General features: G+C 42.3%; 1 protein-coding gene across 1 annotated transcript in view; it reads right to left on the bottom strand.

Annotated features, from left to right (window-relative positions):
* Window positions 1-17,087: 17,087 nt before the first annotated feature.
* The window catches only part of CDH16 (cadherin 16), a 66,474-nt gene continuing 60,125 nt past the window's right edge, over window positions 17,088-23,436 (bottom strand). The window contains exons 17-18 of the mRNA XM_030582289.1: window positions 17,512-17,628; window positions 17,088-17,182 (exon numbers count right to left, since the gene is read on the bottom strand). Coding sequence (XP_030438149.1) covers window positions 17,088-17,182; window positions 17,512-17,628 — 212 coding nt within the window. The remainder of the gene's footprint in view (window positions 17,183-17,511; window positions 17,629-23,436) is intronic.

The following is a 23,436-nucleotide window of genomic DNA, read 5'->3' as shown; positions in this document are numbered from 1 at the left end:
CTTCTTCCTTTAGTGATTTGTGTGAAAGCACATTAGCGATGCTCAGATGCGAGAGTAGTGGGCATGATATAGTTAGACAGAGGCTGGTGATGTTGCGACCATTGGGTTTGCAATTGTTATTTCTCTGCATTCTGTATTGAAATACAATATGGAAAGGGCAGAACATCTCTGGAACTAGGTACTGAATGTGGGTACTGGATTGTGTACTGGCATGTGGGCTGAATAAAATATGATTCCAAAACAGGGTTCTTTAAATAAACTTTAGGGAAAACTCAGTCTGTGGGTCTACAATCCTGGAGATCCTGCCCTGGAAAACATTTTTGTTGCCCAACAGTAAGACCATGGGATCATAATTCATAGGATTTTTTCAAAGAATACTTACTGTACAGAAACACCCAGTATTTCCCTTTTTTACAGAGATCCATGTAATAAATCTGTTCAGACACCCTAAGAAAAATCTTTGGCCCAATTCAGAACTACAGTAAATGAGTGCAGCTTATGCCGGGTCTGCATTTAGTCTTGTATCTCTAGGCCTTGTCTTTCATTGGAAGGACCCTAACATTCCTTGGATGGGCCTCATGGTAAAAGATTCCAAAATAAGTTACATCGGCTTAATTACATCATCTTTACATGGCTGATTAACATAATGAAACGAGCTTTGAGAAGGTAACATGCATGGACATAGAAGGGGAAATATAGTGACTGAACTGGTTTTGAGAGGCCATGAAGATAACTGCAGGTTTGCTGACAGAAAGGCACATGCTCAAGGAGGAAAGATGGAAGCATAGCCAATTCTGTACTAGGATAACAGCATATCCATTCTTCTAACAATTGTCCATACTACAAACACAACTGAATCAAGTGACATGATGGCAACACAGTTGCAATCTGTAGAGTGGACAAGACCTAACGATGTTTTAACTATGTTTACAGAGGTAAGGTCCTATTTACACTACAGGTTGCAAGTGTGTTCCATCTAGGTCAGGAGTCAACTGGGTTTCCTGACTCTCACATTTATGTATCATGAATGAGCCCTTAGCAGGTGGCTGGTGAAAGAAATGCAGGTTAGCTATGTTGGAAGCTATGAAGTATGGTAACATGAGTTTTCCTATAGAGGTTGAGGAGGTTGCATGGTGCCAGGGATCAGAATGTTGCCAATGACTGGCCCAAGGCCCCATCATCGGAGCGCATTGTCTGACACCTGTGCCCTATCTGACACCTGCCAACCAGAGACCTCAGACACAATGCAGGGTTAGCCGAGGTGAAAGCAGACACCTGAGATGTCTATTTCTGCAAGTACAGATATTTGTGGCACAGTCCCATGCATCAACGCAAACATTGTCATTTGATCAGATAAGGCCTGTGCTGGGAGAGCTATTCATTATGGGTCTGCTCCCGTGAAGTGCTATGAACTCCTTCAAGGCATTTGGCATTTTGCAGGATCGATCCCTGTGTGGATAGTCAGGGGACAGTGATATGTTTTTTTTCTTTTTCCTGTTTATCTTCCTCCATTATATAGCCATTTAGTCCCAGAATATGAGAGACACAAGGCGGGTGAGGTAATATCTTTTATTGGACCAACTTCTGTTGGTGAGAGAGACAAGCTTTCGAGCCACAGAGAGCTCTTCTTCAGGTGTGGGAAAGGTACTCCCAGCATCAGAGCTAAATGCAAGGTGGAACAGACTGTTTAGCATAATTAGTTAGCACATATGTAAAGGACTGTTCAAAGGAGAGTGGCCCATTAGCACCTCTGCAGTCATAATACAAAAAAGAGGGGGGTTACAGATTTTAATAAGCCATAAATCCACTGTTCCTTTCCCAGACCTGAAGAAAAGCTCTGTGAGTTTGTCTACACATGCCAGCTAGTTCGGGCTGCAGGGCTGTTTTATTTCTGTGTAGACATAGCATGACTGGAGTGCAGGCTCTAGGACACTGCAAGGTGGGAGAGTCCCAGAGCTCAGGCTCCAGCCCAAGCCCAGAAGTCTACACTGTAAAGAAACAGCCCCGCAGCCTGAGCCCCACGAGCCCGAGTTGGCTGGCATGGACAGCCACGGGGTTTTTCTTTGCTGTGCAGATGTACTCTGTTTGGCTCAAAAGCTTGTCTCTCTTTCTCACCAACAGAAGTTGTTCCAATAAAAGATATTACTTTCCTCCATTATAGGTTTCCTTCTGTGCTTATGCTATAAGAACAACCCGTGTGACTGGAACTTGAATATTTTAGTGTGCCCTGGCTTAGCCTAGGGTACTTGCTCCTCTCTGGATTGTTTATGTGCTGCTGTTTTGCCTTTGCTGTTGGGCAAACGCTAAAAATAAGAATTTGCTTATCTAATTTGCATGGATCTTGGTTCAGTGCGTATGATTTCATTGACTCCCTTTCCCCCAAGCAGTGCACAGATGTTCAAAGCCTTATGACTATGGACTATGCATTCATTTCTGTCATAAGGCAGAGGGGTGTTTTTTCTTCCAAAAGTGACATGCCAAATTGAGACAGCCTTGATTCTTTCTATGAGGAATAGTTAGAGAGCATAGTTCCTTGCTCTGTCTGAGCAGACGCTGGGCTCTGTGCTTTGGGGATCTAATTATATTTATTACCAGGACTGGAAATCTCATTAACAGCTTCTTAAAAATCTGTATTATAAAGATGTTTTGTAAAATGTGTTTTATGGGAGTTAAACCAATAATTTTCTCGGTCTGTGTTTTTGCTTTAAAATAAAAGTAGGGCTTGTGAATAGCATAGGGCTGATAGTGGGAAGGTAGAAGGTTACTATTTACCCAGAGAGTGGTTATGGTACAAGTAGTGTCAGTGTAAGCTTCCCCCAGCTGCCCCACACATGTACTTTGAGCCTTGCATGGAGAAGCCATCTCTAGGAATGAAAAGGTAGCTCGATCTCCAGGCCCATCTTGTCCCTGGCTGCTGTCAGGACAACGAACACAAGTACCTATTGGTCAATTGCAATATTGTTTTTCATTGTATGGACAGCTGTCTGCTAAGAACTGGACTTAGACCACCAGCTTACATCACATTGGTCACCAAACAGGTCTTATATGGTAATGATGTGGGTTGGAACCAGAATGGCCATGTATTCCATTACCAAGCCCTGCTCTGAACCACTGGAATGTTTTGAAATGTTACCTCATGGTAGTAGTTTAGAGACAGGCACAGCTGTATGCACACAGTGGCACATACCTAATTGCATGCAGCTATCTAGTGTATGCACTGTTAGGCAGAGAGCTATACGGTTGCACTTATGATTTACACACATGCATTGGGTATATACGTGCACTGCTAAGGCATGCTCAAATGTATGAGTATAACTGCATGCACCAGTCTTCAAAAAGCCTAGTTTCTGATTATCTCCTTCCAGTCAACTGGAAGCAAGTACTGTGGAAAAAAGGTCTAAGTAACTCCTGCCTTAATTTCAGTGAATCTCTGTTGGAGTTACTGTATGCCCAGATATCTATGGTCTGAGGCACTTCACTGCTTTCAGGTTAATTGAAAGCCTGCCCAGTGTGTCAGGTCTGAAACCTCAGCATCAGGGTACAATATATGTACCAAGCACAGGTCTTAAATAAGGCAGAGTAGCCATTTTATTTATATGTTTTGTTCTTTTCTGACCCAAATCAGTAAAAAGCCACACCTGGGTGGTACACCACTGATGCTTACACATGGCAGGAAACCCCTCCCCCATAGATTGATTTCCCATTGTTTCTGTGGTCTTGCACAGCCTTCTGCACCTGCTTACAACTGATAGGTTTGGTTTTTGTAACTAAAATGAGCTATTAATCATTGAGAAATATCATATAAATAAATGACCTTGATCCAGATTCGGTCTCAGCCACACCTGGGTAAATCCAGAGTCATTCGAATGACTTCGGTTGATTTAGTCCAGATTTACACCAGAATAGCTCAGATTATAATTTGGTTCCTGGACTGCAATCTCTTTTTCGGTCTGGGATGGGTCAGACTCTTTAATGGAATAACGAAACAACTAAGGCAAATCGGGCAAATTTCCTCTCTGACAATGTGATGGCAGAAAAGGCCATTATAACTTTGGGTTACATGCACTGAGACCCTCCCCCTTCTGGATGTGGGGCGATAATATAGTATCCTCCTAATACAGCACTTGTGAGGGTACCAGCAACATTGTATTCAATTATTACCAGGGAGGTAGAGACAGACGCAAGGGACTTCAGAGAGGAGAAACTCAAAGGATTAAAGGGCTGCAAAGATGAGCAAGATTAAAAGAACTAACTGTGTCTATGTGATGCATTAAAAGGGGGCTGATAATTATATGCAAATATTGAAGCATGGAAACACTGAGGAGGAAGAAGAATTTTTAGCATGGTGTTTTGCACACTGACCAGTGGTTTACATACTTCCTCTGAAGAATAATCAGAAGGGAGTAACCAGAGGCAGTGTAAAGAAATTCAGAAAAGGACATTTTAAATTAAACACCAAGAAAAATTTCCCAACAGTGCTCTATGCTGTAGTCTCTCTTGGGCAGTGGTTGAAGCCCCTATTGCATGAGATATTTAAAACACCTTTCTATCTTCAGTTTCTATAGCCTGAGCCTGTCAGGCTGTGCAGGTGCTACCTTGAAGATTCCAGGTGAAATTCGGGCCCAGTTGAAGTCAATGGGAGCATTGTTATTGTCATCATTGGGGCCAGGATTTCACCAGTAATTTGCAATAATAACATCTATGTATGTGGTTAGAAGAAGTGGATAACCCATTGTGGGCCCAGAGTTTCTTAAATATCCTCTGTGTTTAATGAAAAAGTGCAAGATAAGTCACAAATGGCTCTAATAAAGTCAAGGCCTACCTGGATGTACCTCATTTGGCCTTAATGAAAGGACCTGAATTTACCCCATTGATTGTAAAACCAGGCTTTCGGCTTATCCTCATTTACTTAGCTTCATAGTCTTTCTACTGAAAAGAGCTTTCAGAAAGACATTTCTGAACTTTGTAGAGACATTCTATGCTCAGACTGGCAACGAGGAAGTAATGTAATAATTACAATTATGCAATGGCACTTGATAAATTAATGTGGACTCTAATGGAAGAAATAAAAGCTAATGCTATTTCTGAGATGCCACTTAGGAAATATCTTGAATAAAGACATGGAGCATAGTTTGATCTGGAGGTCTGGGGGAGGTAGATTACACTGAACTTACAAAGGACAGGGGATGTTCTCTCTTTGTTTCCCAGCTCCCTGACCAGAAGGACACATTTCACCTGAACATTTTTTAAAACTTCAAAAAAAAGTTGGGTGAAAGGTGGTGTATGGAGAACGATTGAGAAGCAACTCCTCTGTGTCTCCATAGAACAAGGAAAGCACAGGCAGGGTTCCCAATACCCATGTGCCTCAGTCTTGCCTCAGTACTTCTTTAGTTCTTGTCATCTCTGCTGGGCTGATAACGGGTAATCAGTTAATTCCAATTGTGCTGGTTAGCTGGGTGATGTGGGAACTGATTACTAGGGGCTCGAAATGAGACCATCAAACTAATTGTAGAACCACCAAACAGCTCTGTAGGGGAAAAAACTATGAGTTCCATTTTGTTTAGGCACTTTGCCATTTTGTTTATAAGGAGTTGTTGTTTCTCCACCATGTTGGTGACCTTCTTCTTGAGACAATTGGTGCCTTTTTCTCTCTAAGGCTGGAAAGAGCAAGGGTCACATGGCCTGTGTTCTGCCTAGTAACAAGAAAGCATAAAAGACTCCTGCACCCAAGAGGAGAGGCTGTCCTTCCTGAATGGCAGCACAGTACGTGTCCGAGCCAAGACTTCAAGGGAGCTACAGAACATCACAGAAGAAGATCCAAATTCCATAGTTCCAGTTATCAGTTCCTGATTGATACCTGTATCCTGAACTCCTGTGTCCTCACCTTGCTATCCTGATGTATTCCATCCGTGATGTCCTCTGTCATGGGTCCATTCCTCTGAACTTGGTGTAGTATGCTGTGTACCTCTGTACCTTACCTGCAGTAAATTCCCCTTTGTCCTCATGGGTTTGGGACCTTGACTTTATGTCAGTTTGTTGTGCCAACTTGTACCTGTCTGCCCTTTGTATATTGTTTTGCTGGGGGTCTTATAAATTACTGTTTCCTGTTTGAGTCACTGTTTAATAAACCAGTTTGCTTTATAGTTAATCCTGTTCTTTGTTGATAGATGTGGTTTGGGGGAACAGGTCTTCTGGGTGGGGACTCTGAGGTGTGGAACCTAAAGCACATCCGTCTGCATTGCATTTGAAGAACTGAGGTTTTTGTACCCACGAAATCTTATGCCCAAATAAATCTGTTATTCTTTAAGGTACCACTGGACTCCTTGTTGTTTTAGAGCACATCCAGTTCCTGGTTAACAGCTCCAGGATGCTAATAACAAACAGCTGCTACCAACCAGGGCACATTCCCAGCTGAAGCCAGGATGTACTTGTGTGTGGATAAGCAGAGGACTGCAATCTCTGGGATTATTAATCCAATGTGTATTATGAGTACTCCATTCCTCTATGATAGAAGTGTGACCATTTCTAAAGCTCATAAATGACCTTGCAAGGGCAATTGCACAACTCCAGGTGAACAAATTCCAAGCATTTCCTGTGTAGTGCTTGCCCCTGATACCTACATTCTGAAAGAGAGGCCATGCGAAAGCCAGCACTCCTGCAGGTTAGGGCTGTGTCTGGATTGCTCACCGTGAGAAGAGCTGTGGGTGGATGGAAATCAGAAAGGACAGCAGTGTCTGAACAAGCTATCCCAATGACTCAGATGAGGAGCTCCCACTGATGAGTAGGGGAGTTGGAGCTGACAGGTAGAAAAGCCAAGGCATGAATGTGTGGGCTGCTTAACAGACTTCTGTCACAGATGTACGAGTTCTGACACTGAAAGAATCAGTCTCTGCAGCAACAGAACTTGATATCACAACCCAGCCCTTGCATGTTGTTGTTCTCATCTTTGTCCTCAAAATTGAAATGCAAATTAATCTTCCTTTTTTTAAATGGATCAACAGAACAATTCTATTCCACCTTAATGATTAAGAAGGATTCCACTAATCTCATTGCCTGGGTTTTGGAAATTTTACAGTAGATTAAATTATTCCCTATCATTACATTTGCAATGCAGGCTAAATTTATGAATGTATATTGTGGGGTGATTATTTTTTTAAGTAAGGCTGCTTTGATAACATTTCCACTATATTATCTTTTACAATTTCATTTATCCATTTACATTGCTTTTTAAATTCCTTCCTCCCTTCACATTTGACTGACAAAACTGAGTAATAAATTTGAGTTGCTATTTATAAATTTCAGTGGGGAAGGTTGTTTTTGTGTTGATTACATTGTATAGTTCCTTCAGTTCTGTTCCTTCAAGTTTATCCAGTTCTTGTTCCTCTCCTAACAAATCAATTGTGCAATAACAGAAACAGCTGCACTGATAAGAAAAGCTGCTGTGTGAATTCTGTCGTGCACTGGGGATCCAATAGCACATAATGCAGGGGCTGATTTGTTTGCTTTCAACTATTTATTTTTTAATTGCATGTGTTTCCTGTCCTGAATGGGGAGCAGCTTCAATAAGAGACCCAGACAGCCCACGCAATAGACCTGAAGCTTTCATCCATATACATTTACAAAGCTTGATTAATGTTGTGTTATCTCTGCTTTCCTGTATAAGAAGGGAGTTTGTATATAGCGCGTCTGCTGTGTAGGGTTGCCAACTTTCTAATTGCAGAAAATGGAACACCCTTGCCCCGCCCCTTCCCCAAGGCCCGCCCCCGCTCACTACATTCCCTCTCCGTAGGTGGCTCGCTTTCCCCCATGCTCACTCACTTTCACTGGGCTGGAACAGGGGGTTGGAGTGCAGGAGGGGGTGAGGGCTCTGAGGTGGGGCTGGGAATGAGGAGTTTGGAGTGCAGGATGGGGCTCCGGGGTGGGGACAAGGGATTCGGAATGTGGGAGGGAGCTGTGGGTTGAGGACGGTGTTGGGGTGTGGGAGGGAATGAGGGCTCTAACTGGTGGTGCGGACTCTGGGGTGGGGCCATAAATAAGGGGTTCAGGGTGCAGGAGGGGGCTCTGGGCTGAAGCAAGGAGTTGGGGTGTGGGAGAGAGTGAGGGCTCCGGATGGGGATGCGGGCTCTGGGGGGGGCTGGGGAGAGGGGTTTGGGGTGCAGGAGGGGTTCCAGGCTGGGAGGTGGGGCTGAGGGATTCGGAATGTGGGAGGGGGCTGCAGGTTGAGGCAGGGGGTTGGGGTGTGGGAATGGTACTGGCTCTGGACTAGGGGTGGAGGAGGGGGCTCTGGGTTAGGGGCAGAGCTCAGGGCTGGGGTAAGGGGTTGGGGCTTGGGGTGTGGGCTTACCTCAGATGGCTCCTGGTCAGGGGCACCATGGGGCTAAGGCAGCCTCCCTGCCTCTCCTGGCTCTGCACTGCACCCCAGAAGTGGCCAGCAGGTCAGGCTCCTAGGTGGGAGGCTCCAGGAAGCTCCATGCACTCCTCTCACCCCCAGGCACCACCCAGCTCCCATTGGCCACGGTTCCTGGCCAGTGGGAGTGTGGAGCTGGTGTTCGGGGCAGGGACAGTGCACAGAGCCCCATGGCACCTCCACCTAAGAGCCAGACCTGCTGGCCACTTCCGGGGCACAGCGTGGTGCCAGGATAGGTAAGTACCAACTTGTCTTAGACCCACAGCATCGCAGACTGGACTTTTAATGGCCTGGTTGGTGGTGCTGACCATAGCTACTAGGGTCCTTTTACGACCTGGAGTTTTGGTCGAAAACCAGACACCTGGCACCGTGTGATGCTATTGAGTTGCCTTTGAGAAAGGATTAAGTGTGTGGAGGAAAATAGCACAGGAAAGGGAAAGGTCTATGCTAAACAGACCCCTCATAGTCTTCTTGACTCTTTTTCTGCATTTTTCAGGAATATGATTTTTTCTGTGTGACTGGTAGTGAGTCGCTCTGACCAGCTGGGTAAAGGAACCTTGTGGACACACTTTCAAAATCTACCTAATTCTGCATCCATCTTTTTGCAGGCATGCTCATTAGCACCTGGCAGAATTCTGATTGTGAGGAAAAGAAGTCAAGACTGTTTTTTTCCACTTCCAGGTATGTTGTTAGCATCATTTGCCAGAGTGCCTTTGACGTTAAGAAGGCAGAATCTGCAAGCTAGTTGACTACCCAGTAGGGCTGCCAACTTCAGATCCAGATCCAAACTCTTCCAAAGTTTAGAGGTCTTTGGAACTGATTTTTTTTGTTTGGGCTGTTGTTTTCCAAATTTGTATGCATAAATGCGTACTCCTGAGGGAATTTTGCATCACTGAGCATGTGCAAAATTAATGGCCCCCGCCAGATTTCTTTGCTTCCCCGTAGAAAAATGACTCCTAACAGGGAAGCAAAGGGAAGCTGCAAGGGCAGTCATGCACCTCTCCACAGCAGTGTAGGCAGGTTAGTTTGGGCACTTAGAGCAGCCGGTAGACACATAAATCACTGCCAGGGTGGGAGGGCTCAGCAGTCGTGCATGTGAGAGAGAGAGACTCTATCCTTCTTGCTCACTATTGTGGCATGCTCAGAGTGGAGAGTCAGGGCTTTGGGATGAAGTAAGTGTGGGGCAGGCTCTGACCCTCAGGCAGAGCAGAACGTAGCAGCCTGCCTGCTTAGTGAATTGTTCCCATTGTTCTTAATGCATTACCCCAGGAGTGTAAAACATGTAAAGATGTTAAGGCTCCTTTACGTTGCCAAAGTGGTGTAAAGGAGCCTTACTGTAAAGGACAGTATGGCCTTACAAATGCTTATGGTGCTTTAGCGATTAGAACTGGTCTAAATTTTTGGACTGAAAAAAATTCCTATCAAAATGTGCTCCATGAACTGTTTGCTACTGGCCTTTCTGGAGATGGTCAGTAGCCAGTATAAATTGTGAGTTGGAGTCCCCAGCTCTCACTTGCTCTTCAGTTGCCTATGATGTAACACTGAGAATATGGCTGCATATGTTTGTTGACTAATAATTGAAAGTAAAGGATCAATACTAGCTATGTTACTATTAGACAGAGGGGGTTTGATGACTTCTTCCAATGCCCCCCACTCCCATTCTCGATTCATTGTTCTATAGTTTAAAGAAATTACCAAAATAATTGAAACGGGCATGATTATACTGCATTATTTTAACAAATAATATATGCAGAATTTTGCAGAATTTTAAAATATTGTGTGCAGAACTTTAAAATTTTTGGCCCAGAACTCCCCCAGGAGTAAATGCTGTTTCAGTGTGGTTAACTTGCATGATGTTAAAAGTGCCTCAGCAGCAGTTAACGTAACTAGGATAAGGGGGTGTGTGTGTGTGCGCGCGCACACATGGATGCACATACAAGGTAGGAGTGTATTTATATATCCACAGTTGCATACATGCCTGCTCCCTAAAATCACTTCCGAGCTGGACCAGGGGCAGTTAATTGAGCAGCGTGCCCACTCTTTCACCTTCGCAACAGTTATGTATTCAAGTCAGACACACTCATGCATAAACCAAAAGGGTCAAGAGAGAGCTTATAAACTTTTACATCTGTTTCAGGTCTAGAGAAAACAATTACCATATTTAAGGTGTTATAGCCACTCTGGGGATGGAAAAAAGTTTAAAAATACACTTCATGTTTACATTCCTTTTACAGTAATGGCTCTATTCTCATTTTTGGTTCATTTGTTTAATGGCTGATTGCTGATTTTAAAGCTTATTTTGGATTGGAAACTGTCTAGTTTCGGCCCCTCTTTAGTTGCGTACTATATATGGATCTGAACAACTATCACTCAATTTCTGTTTCAGCCGTGACTGCAAAAATTGTATGAGAATTGTGGGAGTGGGAACGGATGTGCTGTCAAAGTCATCAGTGTATAACTGTGAATATCTTACACTTTTAACAGTCTGGTTTTAGAACTTTAACAAAGTACGATTTCTGTTCCCCTTAATTGCTTAGCTGCTGAATGTTAAGGTAGGTTCTGCCAGAATGCACTTTCTGTGCTGCTAAAAATATCAGGTATGTCCTAATGATTTCCATGGAATGTTAATGGTGTAGTATAGACCCACTAGTAAAAGAATTAAGGAACTTTGCTGCATTTGGCTAAGTGAAATCTGACTGCCCAAACGAAGGCTTTCCACAAATCAGACAAATCAGAATGTTTTACTCAAATATGGAGCTACAATACTGGTTTATCACTATGGCACAAGAGACTTTCATCTGACTTGTTCCTGAAGAGGGACTGTGATACAATCTGTTACCTTTTGTGCTGCATGGCTCCTGTTTATGACTTGAGAAGCACCTTGGGAATTAAGTTCTTCTTGATATAAAACTTAATTCTCAAGGAGCTAATGCATTTTTATTTGCCACTCAATCTTTTTTTTTTTTAAATCTCTTACTCACTAGAGGAGACATCAATGCTCCATTTGTTTAATTATAGTTTTACTTTAATGAATGCAAGTGTTCTTACAGTTTGAATTATAACTGAATATACTGTATTCATTCCATGCCGCAATGCATCTTGCATGATTGCAAGGCGTGAGTTTGTGTGACCATCTCCTGAGGACACTCTTTGAAACAATGGTTCAGCTTTTATCATTGGCTAAGTATTAGCAATTACAATACTCCTCAAAGCACCTGCTTGAACCTGGGCACTATTCCGTGAGCTGGGAAAGAGATTTATTTTACTCATAGGTATCACCTTTTTAGGACAGGGGATGAATATGCATAATGCAAGGACAAGAAGAGCAGAAATTCAGCTAGTTTTCATGCAGTGAGGTTGCACATTTATTATGGGAAGCTTTACTTAGCTATAGCAAAGCCATTTATAGAAATGCCTCCCCATTCTAGATCCTAGTTCCTTCTGCCTCTGAGAAAGCCTCTAACCTGGTAGAAGCTAGTTCACTCAGGTTTAGTACTAACCTCACTGCGCTAGTGTTTAGGGTTCTAGGACCTAAAGATCAGCTCTGCATCCCTGTGTAGGGTGGTAGAATCCGGCACCCTTCTGCTACGGGATATCAGTTGTCTCGGTTTGTGAGGTGGAAACTCCACTGGAGTTTACTCTCTTCAGAAATGGAATGATGGGCTCATGGAAGCATGCCCTCCCCAGGAAACCAGCAAAGCATATTTTGGTCTCAGATCTGACTTCTGTGCAGGGTTCAGTCTCAAGTCTAAACTGAACAGGCTGTACTGCATGCCCCAGTCACATCAGCCTCAGGAGGTCAGTTTTATTTTCAGAAAAAAAGAAAAAAACAACATGCAGATGGTGGATTTAATTATTATACAAGTTACAAGCTTTGAGATCAGCTTCAATTGTAACAAAGGTCTCCTCCCCCACCTTCTCTTTCAATAGAGCTTTGTTACAACAGAACCAAAACCCTCTTCTAATCCCTGGGGATAGTTGTGTGTATGGGGTTTTTGCTGTTTTAGTTTTGTTTTTTATGAATTATAAATCAAATATTTGGATTGACAAAAGCCCCCTCAGCCAATTGACTGCATTTTAGTTTCTAAAAATGATTGTTCATTTTTTATTGTTTAGACCAGAAGGGGGCTGAAGTTTCACCATGTGAGCATGACCATGTAAGAAAATGGCCTTAAATGCAATCACAGGCACAGGCTGTGGTTCTTAAAGGTTACTTTCATCAGGCAGTGAAATGAAACTTTCTGCTAATCAAACATAAGCGGGTTAGATCCACAGAAAGCCGATGAGCAACTCCAACTGTAAAGCTAGCTAACAAGGAGGTGTCTACAGCTACCAGGAAAACAATAGGTGGCTGGATTTCTTTTGCTTGATTTAGGAATAGTTCATGCTGCTTTTGCTCCTTCCTTTATCATCATGAAAACCTAATTGGCAGTGACATTCTCAGTATGTGCATGTCTCTGTATTTGCCACCTTGGACTAATAAAACAGGACATCCCTGTCTAATTAAAAAGACAACATGTAGCTTGTGGTGATAGCAGATATGTGTCCAGAGGATGCAAAGAGGGGATGTTTGCGCTTGCTCACAGAAAGCTGAAAAACAGTCAGGGAAAGGCCAGAACTGAAACCTCCTTTGTTTTAAACACAGTTTGAAAGGGGAATTAGAAAAGGGAGGCCGAGTTGACAGAGTGGCCCCTCCGTGGATTTGCTCCATCCTCTCAGAGTTCTCCCACGTGGGTTAGTGTGTGAGCTCCTATAACGATCACAACTGGGGGGAAGAACGAGAATTCTTGCTGTGCATACAAGAGCTGTGCAACAGAGCTCCTTCCAGAAGGTAACAGGATGACTTTCAGGACATAATCTCTTATGGCTAACAATATCAAGTGGAGCAAAGAATCCTGTGGCACCTTATAGACTAACAGACTAACAGATGCATAGACTAACAGATGCATCTGAGGAAGCGGGTATTCACCCACGAAAGCTCATGCTCCAAAACGTCTGTTAGTCTATAAGGTGCCACAGGATTCTTTGCTGCTTTTACAGATCCAGACTAACACGGCTACCCTCTGATACTGAATATCAAGTGGCTACTTCTTAGAATTGCCTACCCTTGGTTTGAGTCTGGGATTTTCAAAGGAGCCTAAGGGAGTTTAGGTGCCCAGCTCTTAGTAAATTTCAGTGGGAATTGGGCACCTAATTCTCTGTCTCCTTTGAAAAAACCTAGCTTTACACACTAGATTCTATTGACTGTAAGGGATCATTATGGAGCACTGGGTAAAACCCACATCTTTTCAAATGACTGCCTAGCACACAATACATAGACTCCCAATACCACAGCAGGTTGTGGAAAAGCCAGGCAAGACTATCAAGTAAATAACATGGTTTTCGGAAAAGTACAAGGTTGTATTTCTAGTGAGGCCTAAACCCAGCCTCTTGCTGTCTGCATGCAATCTTGAACATGCACCTGCATGCACACCTGTAAACCCTGTTGAGATTCTCACACCTGCATGTCCAAGTGATAGAATTGTCATTTCCTATCCCATCAGCTGAGTGCACAGGGGGGTAGAGTCTAGTACCTCTGCTTGCAGGTGGTGCTGCATTGCAGTGTACACTCAGGAGTGTTCCTGCGCAGAACTGTGCAAACACAAATGGGAGCCAGGCTCTGATAATCCAGGCCCACCCGATGTATGTATCTGATTTTTGGTTACACAGCAAAAATAAAGGAAATCATGAGCCAACAACCACATTCAAATAACACTGATTACAAACAACCCTCCCAGAGAGTTGAAATGCCACCCACACCTTGTCTCCCCTGTCACCATCGTTGTGCTGAGGAAAGTGGCTTGTTATTACTGTCAGCAACTATATCTGCATCTGCCAGGCATATTGTTACCAGTGAAATGCAAGAACACAAACTTTTGAGCTATTGTTGCAATGATCCAACTTTTGTACATACCAGTTTGGCTTAATGAGTTATAAAGTGAGTTTTAGGGAGAGGAACTGTTACTATCAATGTCCACACAAGTCCTTACACCTTTTCACCTCACTTTGTAAGCCTCTGCTTCACCTAACCTGTCTCCATATTTGGGCACTGAAGGCAAAGCAGAAGTACAGGCCATCTTAAATAGTCAGTATTTTAATAGATTACTCTATGAACTGCCGCTGATTTATAGGTAGTTTCTGTGGTTGTCTATGAAAGAGACATCGCATTTTTCCGGCTAAAATCCAAGTTACATGTTTTAATAGAATCTCGGTAAGCTGTGCCACCACATCTAGGAGACACGGGGGGTAACATTTTCAAAAGTCACTGAGGCCTGGTGTACACCTAAAACATAGGTTGACCTCACAATGTTCCTCAGGGCTGTGAAAAATGTTCTATTCTGTGCAACGTAGTTAAGTTGACCTAACCCTCACTGTAGACACTGCTGGGTTGACAGAAGAATTCTTCAGCTGACCTAGCTATTGTCTTTAGAAGGGGTGGATTTACCACAGTGATGGAAAACCCCATTCCATCACTGTAGCAAGTGTCTACGCTGCAGCATCACAGCAATGCTGCTGTAGAATTTATAGCATAGTCAGACCCCTAGGTAACTTAGGAGACCTAGGGGCTGATATACAAAGATAGGCATCTAAAGATAGGTACTTAGTGGAATTTACAAAAGCACCTAAGCAGTTTAGGTACTTAACTCCCCTTTACTTCAATCCTGATGATGTCAGTTAAAGTCAATAGGTATGCAGAGGCTGTAAATCAACACAGAAATTGTCCCACAGCTTTAAGTACCCAAATGAAATGTCCATCATCGTCCAGGACATTAAAAATCCCTAAAAGCAATATTTTAACCTGTAAGAGACAGCTCGTAGAATCACAGTCACTGTCAGTGAAAGTATTTAGTGTGTGTGTTTTATACAGAATTGCATGTGTCACATAACTACAAACAACAGGCTGGATCCCTGACTGTGGCTGAGATACTCTTGGTGCAGCTGGGCTGGCCTGTGAGCAAAGTTACCTTTGTGTGCCCTCAGTCTTGGAGCCAGGCCAGTCCCCAGTGGAATTCTGGGTGGCATTAGGGTCCATTCTGGCAGCCAGGGATCATCAGGGTGGAGTGAGTGTTGGAGCTATTCTGGCTGTTTTTCTACCACCCAAGGATTTCACTTACACCAGGGATTCCTCGGGAATTCAGTTCAGCCAGCTTCCCAGCAACTAGACTAGACCTGAGATTCAGGCCCAGTAAATATTAAATCTCCATGTTTATTGGCAGTGTTTCCTTGCTGATGTTTCACGGCCATGGGAAACAATGCAAAAAGCAGTATCTTCTCCTTATGTAGATTTAATTGAATAGAAGAGATCTGAAATGAGCGTTAATGTTGTTGCTTTAATTTCTTATAGTGCATATTTATTTTTCAACATCTGGACATAATATAAAGACAAGCAGAGACATACTTTAGTGAGCAGAGTCTTGTTTATAGGTCACTTAACGTATCAGAGAAAACAAAAGGGTCATTTAATTACAACATTTAATAAACTCCATTGGATTCATACAATTTATAGCACTATAAAATTCATGAGCTCCAATCATCATTTAGCCTCCCAAATTGCTTAGTGCCCCATGAAAATTTCACAGCAGGTAGAAAATGATAGCTTCCCAGAAATCTACAATTCTTTAATATCTTTTAAAGCAAATGTCATTATTTTTCACTTGCAGTAAGTTGGAGCAGAAGGAACAGAAGAGTATTTTTCTGCAGTGCTGAATTGAGGCCACTAGAATGGTAGCTCTGAAAAGTATTTCAGCTTTCATTTGCAGTTTCTGATCTTGTCACTGAATAACTAGAACCCATGAACTTCCAAGGGGCAGGAAGAAGAGAGTAGAAAGTATTATTTGTAAGAATGAACAGGGATGTAAAATAGCTACTGATTGTTTTTCAGCCATTATTGTTAAAAATTCTGTCTTATAATGGGAGATTGAAGTGAATTATACACACACAATGTGATTGGGCTACTCTATTACGCTGCAATACAGGCTAACACTGCTTATCACGACAGGGATGCAAGGCAATTTTCTAACGAGAAGTACCCTAGCTAAAGAAAAGAGCGAACAAGTTTCTACCAAATCAGCAAGGCTTCCATGGAGTCCAGACTAACCTAGACCTTGTGCTGCTCTCTTACTTACTTGGGGCTTGATCCTGCTTTCATTCAAGTCATCAGGAGTTTCACTATTGACATGAATGGAAACAAGGTAGGACTTTCTATTTGGGCTCAATTCTGCAAGGTGCCGAATGCCCTCAACACCCAGCTAAGAGTACCTATTCAATACCTTTTAGAATCAGGCCCTAAAAGAGAGAAAGGAATCACATTTCCGTTGCTCAAGATGATACAAACCTGGAGTCCCTGGGACTTAGATACTCTCTGTCTGTCCCCAATTTACTTTTTCAACCCAATTCAAACATTCTTACACTGACAAAAACCATTCTAGTTTGTTTTTTCTAGTTGAAGGAGGTTTCCTAATAAAGAAATATGACATGTCAGTTATGTAGGGAGTTCAATCACTGCACTATTTGTGATATATACTGTATATATCCCATATACTGTACCATATTGAATGTGATTAGACACACTGTGTCAGCTGACCTAGCCATTTGCAAGTGTTTTGTAAAATAAGTTGGACCATTATTTTGCTGTGTCATGCTATGGACTATAAAGGTTGTCACAAGCTTTGCATTTCTTCTTTTTATTAGCTCCCAGGAGGGTCAAATGAACAAAGATTATGAGCACAAAGAAACCTGGGGGGAGAAATGGAAAACAAAATGAGTTTAACACTAATGAGCTCTTTGTCAGTGTTCACATTTTTGTATTAGAACAATTCACAAACCAGTCCTTGTTATTTTTTGCTTTCTTTGTTGTTGGGGTTTTTTTTGTGTTTGTAAATGGTATTGGAAGTGAAGAAAAAAATGTGAATATTATGGCAGGTAATAGTAAGAATATCAAAACAAAGGTTGTGCATCAGCGAATACTTCCACTGAAATGCTACCTCGGCTACAAATGAGCAGACATGGAGTCTCTAAAACAAAGTAGACTCTGGTTTCTTTTGTTTTTGTGGGCAATTCCATACCTATTGTTCCCAAGGTACCAACGATAATGCTCACTGCAGAAATCACTGTAGGCTTCCCTTCCATCCTTCCAACCTCTTGCATGCATTCTCCTTCCATGGTACACAAGCAAACAGTCACTGGGTTCAAAAGGAAAGACAAAGAATTCAGGATTAACTCCCACGAGGGAGATCAGAGATGAATAGGGACAATCCCCTGAGTTGAAAGAGCATTCTCATCAGAACTGACACTGGAGGGGAGGATGATGAACTCCACATGGACAGATCTTGTGCCTGCCTGGACCAATCAGTTCCCATGTGGGCACATTCTCTAACATGTTCCCACCCTCTTGCCTTCCCACCCCTTATTTTGTTTCAGTCTGTACTAACAATAGTTGGATATGGCATACCTGCCTATACTGCCTCCTCCACCAAGTCCTGTACTGATTCTTGTGGTAAAGTATAGTTAAAATGTAAGGCAGGGTGTGACGTTATCTAATTAGAGTATAACGATGCAAATAATTGTTGCTACCACTGTTATATAATTGCAAGGAATCTTATACAAAGTGTGACGCATGGCCAGAAAGGGTTAAGCAGCTTGCAGGCTGATTGACCCAGATTCAACCTTTAGGGACATATTGGTAGATAATGTTTGTATTTGCATATATATTGTTATCAATGTAATTTAGCAGTCCTTGTCTATGCTGTATTCTGTGAATTCAGAGATCAAAAGGAAATATTAACATTTAAATGAGCTGTAAACATAGGCTATGGCTGTATTCATCTCTCTTTGAAAGATATAGCAAATCACCTGCAAATGGTGAAAACAAGCAATTGCCTTATGTTAATATGTTGCTAATTACCGGTGATGCTTAGGAAATAGGTTTACTTCAAAGTCTCCATGATTGCCTACTGTTCACCTAAGGACTCCGACCTGTCAAGAGAAGGCCTGGAACTGTATAAAACCCCTTTGAATCTTGATCCTTTTTATTTCAGATCTACTTGATGCTTCATGCAGGGGAAGCTTAAGTCATAAGGCTGAGATCTCCAGTCCTAACTGGATTACCCTGAATATGGACATTGACTATGGACTAAATCTGAAAGAACCCTTTACAACTACAAAGCTCACCATCTCCACTATGAATCTGATCTCAGAACTGTCCTCATGTCTGTAGGTATACTGATTTTTTAACCAATACACTCTCTCTTTTCTTTTTTAATAAATTTTAGTTTAGTTAATAAGAATAGTCTGTAAACGTGTATTTGGGTAAGGTCTGGAATATTAATTAGCCTGGGAGGTAATGTGTCCAATCCTTTGGGATTGGTAGACCTCTTTTATATGATGAATAAGATTTTCAGTAATCCTCATCATATTTGACTTGGGTGTCTGGGTGAAGGCCTGATGCTGGATTGCTTTTAGGGAACTATGCTGGCTTCTTGGTAACCAGTAAGGTATTATAGAAGCTGTTTTTTGTTGGTTTGGTAAATCTAAGTGTGGGAATATCCACCAGCTTTGGGGATTGCCTGCCCCATTCTTTGTAGTTCACCCTAATTGAGTGACCTCAGTGCTGCTCCTTTGGGATCCTGGTCACACAGGATTACAAGGTTGGGAAAGGAAAAGGATCCTGAGTTTGCAGCTGAACTCAGCTCTGCCTTATTTGTACCAAAATAAACTCTCCTTGACAATCCAAGAATGGGAATCAGAGAAAATTATCTAAAACTATGAAAGAAAAGGATAAGCAGGCACAGGCAAAGACCTGGTATTCATATGGGTAAAACTCAGACAAATGGGAAATCAGGTCATCCTCAGACTAGGATTCAGAGTTTATTTTGCCCAGATTAGTTCGACTATCCCCATTCTCAACCAAATTTTTTTGATGAGCACCTCTCCTATCAGATGTAAACAACCCTGAAGCATTTCTCTGCCCTTGCCTAGCTCTTTGGCAAAAATAAAAACCATCTTCTGTATATTTTTAGCCCTAGCTAGCAATGTGACAGGGAGAGAAATTGCAAAGAAATCATTAGCAAAATTATTTTAAAATAGTAACATCTTCAGTAATAACAACTTTCCAACCCTACTTAGCACAGTTAGCGTTATAAACTAACATTTTAAAAGCAAGAGCTTGGCTTGTATTCAACTCTGTATGTACCAACGAAGCCTCAATTCTGAGATATCAGTCTTAACCCTTTCATGAGAAAATCATTTGCATTAATAGAACCCGGTGAACAACTTACAATAAATAATGTATAAGGTGAATTTAGCTCTTTTCCCAGTTCATAGATTGTCTGCAAACAGACCTGTGATTTTATACATTTGAGATTCAAATTGTTTGACAAAAGCTTTGTGTGACCAAATCTCTGTGAAATTCTTAGGCACCCATCCTGCAAAGATTTATGCATGTGCTTAACGTACACATGAGTGGTCCTTTTGAGTTCAGTAAGGCTAATCATGTATTTAAAGTGGAGCATTTGTCTACCTAAACTTACAGATGCACTAGTCAGTTTCACTAAAGACCCAGTCCCAAGACCATTGAAGTCAAAGGGAATCTTTCTATTGACTTCAATAAGACTTGGATCATGGGACATTCAATGAAATTAAAAGGTGGCAAATTTAAAACTGATAAAAGGGAAGACTTTTTCACACAGTACATAACGTGTAGATCTCATGGCCACAAGAAGTCACTAAGGCCAGGAACTTAGCAAGATTCAAAAAGGGACTTGTCATGCAATGGATAACAAGAATATCCAAAGATATAACAGTTAATGCTCACAAACATTTTGGAAAGGATATTAAATCTCATACATCAGGGTTTAAATCAATGTCGATTAGATTAGATTGGTAGATTAATGGGAGATGTCAAATTTCCCAGGTCTGCCTATTGTGGGTTCTTAGACCTTCCTCTGAAGCATCAGACATTGACTTTTACAGCTACGTCTACAAAGGGATAAAAAACCCACTGCTGGTCCAAGTCAGCTGACTCGGGCTCATGGGGCTCAGGGACGAAAAAGTCTCTGTGGAGACGTTCGTGCTCAGGCTGGAGCCCAAGCTCTGTGACCTGCACGAGTGGAGGGTCCCAGAGCTTGTGCTTCAGCCTGAGCCCGAATGTCTATACAGAAATTTTAGCCCTGCATCCGGAGCCCTGCAAGCCCAAATTAGTTGACCCAGGCCAGCCACAGCCATGCTGCGGGTCTTTTATCCCTGTGTAAACGTAGCCTATCAGAGACAATGGAGTAGATAGACTTCAGTCTGACCTGGTATGGCAGTGACTCTGTTCATAATGTCCATGCCCTTAGTATTCAATGGCGCAATAGCTCAGTATCCTGCAATGCTCTTATGAGGGTGAAAGAGTCTTTTAGAGAACTCTTCTCTCCTGTCTTCCCAGCGCTGTAAGTGTGCTAGGATTTGGCCATTGAATTCACAGAATTCTCTTATTTGAAAGTAAGTGCCTGTGTTAATCAATGGTGTTACTGCTACAGTTCATTATATGTATTTACTTTCTTACTGCAGTCTTTAAAAAGGAGCTATGGAACAGTAGTCTGATTATTCTGCTGCACCCCAGTTGTCTGTAGTGATGCGTCGATATTAAATGTTTCCATTTATCTTTTCAGTGTGTTCGCACTTAGGATGTTTCACTTAATGATCCTTAAAATAGCCCCTCTAAATGGTTCTCTTTCAAATACAAGTGCAATGCATGCAGATGAATCTGTGTAACAATTTTAAATACAAAAATCAAAACATTACAGACTACTGGACTCACCCACATCTACTGCAATGGGCTCCCAAAAATGTAAGTGCCTGCTGACCTTATAAAATGTAACTGAGCCTTTTGAAACATCTTATGAATTCAGAGAAAACAAACTACAGTGCATTAATGATTTAGAAATCTCAATATACTGTGGCGTCGTGTAGTTGATTCTGATCTTGCAACTGGATCTGTTCCATGTGCTCACAGCATCCAGTTACAGAATGTGTGACTTAATATAAACTGAAACTATAAGAATAGCATTTCAAACATAAACTAGTACCCTGTGATTCCCAAACTGTGCTGAATAGGAATATGTCTGAGGTCTTGTATTTTAGTTATGCTATAGGTTGTTGATGTATATTGTGTGTTTCTATGTTTTGCAGCAGTGCCCAGACTGAAGAAATAAGAATGCACTCCCTTGAAGTGCAGACTGTCTGCTAAAAGAAGAAATGTCTCATTAAAATACAGTTTTCCCAACAATGTCCCTGATTCTGGAGTGAGCTCTAGGCAGGGAACCCCTGTGCAGAACCCCACTGACATTAACAGGTGTTCATTGCAGGATCAGATTAAGTCAGTAAATGTTTTGCAGTTATTTTGGTGTCATTTGTTCATTGCTCACACAAGCCTGTCCTAACCCTTTAGGTTTGTCCCAGCACTTAGCTGCCTGCACATTTATGTAACAGTGGTGAGCCAGAGGCGCACCCTGAGTACTGGCAGGGCTGTGAACAAATCAAGCATCCTCCTGGTGTATTCAGCACTGCCACACCATGCAGCTGTGTGAACCAGACCAGGGTTTTCTCCAGGCCAGATGCATAGCCAAGGATGTGCTTTATCCTATTAAGGCTCATCAACACATGGTACAGCAACCTGATCTGATACTCCTGACCTATGCAGTGAGAGGAAACATGCCCATGAATGCACACCTAATGTGGGGGAACCTCATCCTGCCAGTCCTCGGAATTTCAAACTGTTGTAAGCCTGGATTGCTCATATGCATGCTCATAATCAACATACTCTCCTAGATTGCATCCTTTCTTAGCAGTGTTTTACTCACAGTAGCAACTTCTAAGTGTTAGACACTTTTGAGGATGGTCTTTGCACTGAGGAACTCACAGTCTTAAGGACAGAGAGGTTTGGGAAAGGAACACTAACAGTCAGATTATAAACTAGTCAACTCGATATGCATTGGGACAGGAGGATCTTTAACAGGCACTTAAGCATAGACAGTGGAGGAGCCATTCTGGTAGAGTTCTTGGTAGAGTTTCACACTCACTGCATCCAAGTTGCAAGGTTGTGCAGAGTCAAGTTTGAATGCACCAGTTATGTGTTTTCTGTGCTTGTACAGGTAAGTACTACAGAAAGATTTCCCTTTCTTAGCCTCCTAATTTAAAAACATGCTCTACGCTAAGCTAGACAGTATTAGTCTATCCATATGTGTCCCTAACTTATTCAGCTGTCTCTGAATTTGAGCCCGTTATTATCTATTTAGTTGAGTGAGTGTCATCAGTAAGACTGGCCATAAGGTCAATTGATCATTCCTGTCAGACACTTAGATGAGTGAGCAGTACTGACCATCTGCCCATGGTGACGTTCTGGGGTCAAGGAAAGGAGATGGTTCAATTCTGTTTCTTCTATATAGGGCTCAAACAAGCAAAATTGTAAGAACTGACACTAAACATGAGGATAGTGTTCAAAATCTCCTCCAAATGCCAGATGGAGTAATTGCCCATGGGGTAGCCTTCTGTTCTCCAGCAACAGAGTAAAGTGACAGGTTTCAGAGTAGTGAAGCTCATTCCACCAGCCCTTTCAAATTTCTCATGATCCTTTGCATAGCTCCTTGATTAGGAGCTGATTCTAAGCCCAACTCTCAAGCCCAACTCAGGTGCAGCTTTCTCTCCAGCTCCTCCTCTTATCAGTCCCAATATAACAGCAAAGCAGGCAGTTTCTTTCTCCCCTGGGAGAAGTTATCCCTCTCAGCTGTACTGCAGCAGCAGTGCTTTGCTTCCCTCCATAGGTGAGTACAGGCCTGGGAGAACTCTCAGGCCCTGTTTGTAAATGGGTTTGTAGCTGCTTTCAGACAATGACCATAGCAGAACATCAGCAGCAGAAATGTCCCTTGTCTGCTAAAGGTGCAAAAGCAGCTCTTTAAATAGCAAATATGGATGTCCAATCCTAGTTTTGTAAAGATAAAGATGCCCAGAGG

Source organism: Gopherus evgoodei, chromosome 12, assembly GCF_007399415.2.
Source record: "Gopherus evgoodei ecotype Sinaloan lineage chromosome 12, rGopEvg1_v1.p, whole genome shotgun sequence".
In the NCBI taxonomy this organism is placed as follows: Eukaryota; Metazoa; Chordata; order Testudines; family Testudinidae; genus Gopherus; species Gopherus evgoodei.
Note: the sequence above shows the minus strand (reverse complement) of the source record. Positions and strands in the feature narration are given on the sequence as shown.